At 38.8% G+C, this 4,195-nt stretch overlaps 1 protein-coding gene across 1 annotated transcript in view; it reads right to left on the reverse strand.

Moving 5' to 3' along the window:
- The window catches only part of LOC104510497 (integrin alpha-2-like), a gene marked incomplete at its 3' end in the record, with an annotated part of 9,815 nt that overhangs the window by 1,402 nt on the left and 4,218 nt on the right, over window positions 1–4,195 (reverse strand). The window contains exon 2 of the mRNA XM_010152762.1: window positions 228–337. Coding sequence (XP_010151064.1) covers window positions 228–337 — 110 coding nt within the window. The remainder of the gene's footprint in view (window positions 1–227; window positions 338–4,195) is intronic.

The raw sequence follows: 4,195 nt of genomic DNA on the forward strand, positions 1-4,195 counted from the left end.
CCCATACCCCTGGCCTGACGCCAGCAGCCATGGTCACTGACACAGAGATCTCACCAGTAGCTGGCACCCAGTCCTGGCAGCACGCTCACACACACAAACACACGCACGGCAGAGAATGAGGTTGTGTAGAGTGGCAGTTTAGAAAAGGTTTAGTAAGATAGATTGGCTGGTACAAAAGAGACGAAAATCTAAACAGTTGTAGCGAGACATTATTCATTACAACTTACCTTGTAAATTCAGTTTTTTACATGTGGTTTTGGATGTACCAACAGGACATGCATAGATATCTCCAGTTCTGTTAGCCGGATAGCCACTCCAGGGTGAACCAACCAACAACCTAAAGATACAGGAACTTCATTAGGTCTTTAATGACAGTGGAAGAGTCCAGCAGCATTATTACACGGCACACTGTAGGTTAGAGGTAAAGAGGCTTTTACCAGATATAGCACCTAAAGGCACTCAGGACTATTCTCCAGAGCTATTCAGCAGCTTTATTTGCACATTAATAAACTGGATTCACCAGGGGCAACTTTGGTGGAGAAGCCTCTGTGGATTAGGCTCCCTCAAGTATGTACATATACACACACACACATATACATGTTGTTTATACACATATATATATATACTTCCATACTGTTGTTTCTGTGACATTATGTTGTAGTGTCAGAAAAAATACAGCAAAGATATATACAGATGCATACACATTTAGAAATATACATGTTGGGGATTGAGACACAAAAAATTTATTACCTTGTCAGTTAACTGATTCCTTTTAAGTTATTCTTTTAGCTGATAAGAAGCATTTCTTACAGGTCTGCTCAGCAACAGCCAAACACATGTCAGAGTGTGAACACTACCACATCTTGACATCACTGAGTCAGAAAGAAAATACTGCAGGCAGTAACAGTCTGCTGTGTGAAGTATTTAATCCTGAACAAGAAAGTTAAGACCTATAATCCTTTGTGCCTACAGTATGAAGTGACTCACTTTCTCTGACTCATTCCTTCATCTGCCATAAGGTTTCCTCTCCAATATCTGCTCCTCAAGATCCCTTAATTTTTATCTGAAAACCTTGACAAGTCCTGGGAATACTGGTTAAGAACACCTATGTTTCAGCACAACTCTCAGAGAGTGAGACAACCAGACACGATAGGGCTGTGTAGAGCTAGAAGAGAAGGACAGTTCTTCATACAGCTTAACATACAGTGAAATAAGGGTGTGGCAAAACATGACCATAGGAAGATGACCTATGGTCATGTTTTGATGACCAGGGGATATGAAAAAATGAAACGGTTTATTAGAAATGACTGACTGTGGGTATTTGCTCCAGAAGCAATGTAAGTTTCCTTTCAAACAGAACAGTCTACGATCGTTATACATTTATGGGACAGTAAGAGGACAAGCAATGGAACCCCAGTTCAGAATATGGACTTTCATAAGAAACCATCTTTTTTAGTTTGTCAGTAGGTCACTAGAAGCAAAGTCATCATCCTCTAAAATTTTGTAGGTAGCTAATGCAAATACCTTGCACTATAAAAAGAACACATTTTATTAAATTATTATGTTTCAGAGCAATTGCTATATGTCATATTAATTTTCCAGGGATCACCTGAATTTACTCCTGCAATTTTGTAACTAGTTTGAATAAAATGGCTTTGATAAAAATACATAGTTTTAGATGCACAAATAAGAGTTTGAATCCTTTTTAGATTTCTTGGTTGGGGGTAACTTCAGATTTTATTTTCTGTTTGTAGCAATATTTTCAAAATACGTACTTCCTTCTCAATTCCCTTGCTGAAAAACAGCGATTACACAGGCAGCAGGAACACGATTTTGTGTACTTATAGCACCTCTAAACCTGCAATTCAGCTTCATATAAATACCTCTCTATATAAACACAGTGTATGTTGCACTAGCTGTAAGGAGGCCTCTGATCTTGTTTTCTGAGGAATACAGCCTTTTCGGCACAGCTCAGGACCAACCAACCAGAGCTCCTGAGAAACCACTCCAACAGTCATGTGCCAATAGATGACACAATGCGCAAACTCTTGCAGCGACACAGAGGGATGGAGTTGGTCAGCAGTGATTGACAAAAGGAAGAAATGGTGTCCTTCCTCACAACAGAGTTATTTACAGCTATAAAAATGCTAACGGTCTGATGGGAGAGAGGAAGGGCTAACAGTTTCTGTGGAAACAGAAAACAGTTTTGAAAAGGATGGCAGAACTACATGTTATATCTGAAACTGGAACAGCTTTTCAGCGTTAACTGTCAAGCTGAACATTGCATTGTGTACATTTATAAATATTTGTATGTTTTTCTAAGTTTCCCAGAAGGCAGATGTATTTCAGAGTTGCTGCAAAATGACAGCTACTGTTCAAAGAATGACCTTCACGGATCCTGAAAAAAAACCCTGCATCACTCACAGAATTCACTGTAATTCTCTGCAGCGCACTGGCATTGCTCTGCAGCCATGGGTTATGCTGATGCTCAAAGCACATAGTTTCACTCATAAACAGAGTGATAACAAGAGGAGGAGAACAGGAGGAAAAGCGTGCTTGAGCACTAACTGTCCCCAAATCCAGGCCTAACTCCAAGCATAACATCAGCCCTCACCCCTGCTATTGGCATAAACTAGAGACAATCTAGAATTTAGAAAAAGCAGTTCTCCCCCTTTCAGCATGCATATTTGCACTCAGTCCATGGGTGTTACACTGGTCAGCAGTAACGTGGGCTTTGAAACTCCTGTTTCCCCCAACCTCAACATTAATTCCAACGCAGACATCTATTTATATCGAGGAACCATCACTCTTTATACCCATTCCACTTCTAGAACTTAGTATTTACAAGTGTCTTTTACTTTCATTAGTCCTAAAACTAACCTCATAGCAGTTGCATGATACAAACAGAAAAATGTAAACCAAGTAAGATGAACTCCTGCAGTGCTAATCCCAAACCTAAATCTATGCCACTGTGCCCAAAGAACAATTAATTTTTACTTTCATTTTAGCTTGCACTCCTCATAACTTACCGGAAGTTATTATACTACCTTTCCATTTGCTGTATTAGCCTTCCTTGTAGATTTGTAGGGTCCATGAATCTCAATGCCATGACTGCGGTGTAGGCCACAAAATGCCACTCCATACACAGAACACTTAGAGCTGACTGTTACTAACACTGTGATTATCAGAAATGAACAGAGCTATTAAATGCCTTCCCTTATTTGACTTAACTAATCTAACCTGACACCAATATGCTCCTGAGAAAAAGTTACTAATCAACTTCTGCCAAACCTAGCCCTCTACTTTTAATTGCCAACCTTACAGGTCCTAGGAAACAACTTTACTGTGATTTCTTTTGTATCCTGAACATTACTTAAGCTTAATACTAGCCTTAATCTATATTAGAAATCAGCAAGTCCTACTTGCCTTTGAAAATTAACGTAAACCATAGAGAGTTACACAATACTGCTCTGGGAAAGTGTATGTGTATCTTTCCGAAACATCAGAAGCGAAGAAAGCAAGAGAGTATCTGGCTAGCATCCTGCTAACTACAAAAATATTTTTTTTACTGTGATTAAACAGGATGCACATGAAGCAGAGTGAAACACAATGTATCAGGAAAGAATGCAAGAAATGGGTACTAAAATACTTGAAAATGCTTATTTCCAAATAAACTATCATGTATAGTGTATTAATTAACAGTCTTCTTCAGCCGTAAGTTAAATATTTATTTTTACAAAACTTCCTTATGTGTCCTTGTAGACTGTCTTTACACAGTGCTGTAGTGATTAGCATGTAATATTGCCTCTGATTTTATTATTCAGCTCCTTAATCAGTCTCCAACACTGTATACAAAGCAATAGAACTACATGAAGTCAAATAAAGTTCAGCAGCAATGCCATACCACACAGGCTGCAGGAGTGGCAGATCAAAGTGCAACAGGAATTATTTCTGGGAAATTACACCATGACAAAGCTAGTAACTGGCAGAGTGTGATGTAGCAGAAAACAAAATCAGAATTCATGGTGAAGGGCTGAATTCCCAGCTGTCGTCAGAGCACAATTTATATTTTCTGTTCCCGTGGTTTTTCTTTTTCTTTTCATGCATTTGCTCTTTAATGTGTTTTCTTAAACACGAAGATGGCTAATAGGAAATAGGAAAATAAAAGTGGAAAGGACCTCTTAAATCATCTGTC

Source organism: Eurypyga helias, unplaced genomic scaffold (genome assembly GCF_000690775.1).
Source record: "Eurypyga helias isolate BGI_N326 unplaced genomic scaffold, ASM69077v1 scaffold24165, whole genome shotgun sequence".
In the NCBI taxonomy this organism is placed as follows: Eukaryota; Metazoa; Chordata; class Aves; order Eurypygiformes; family Eurypygidae; genus Eurypyga; species Eurypyga helias.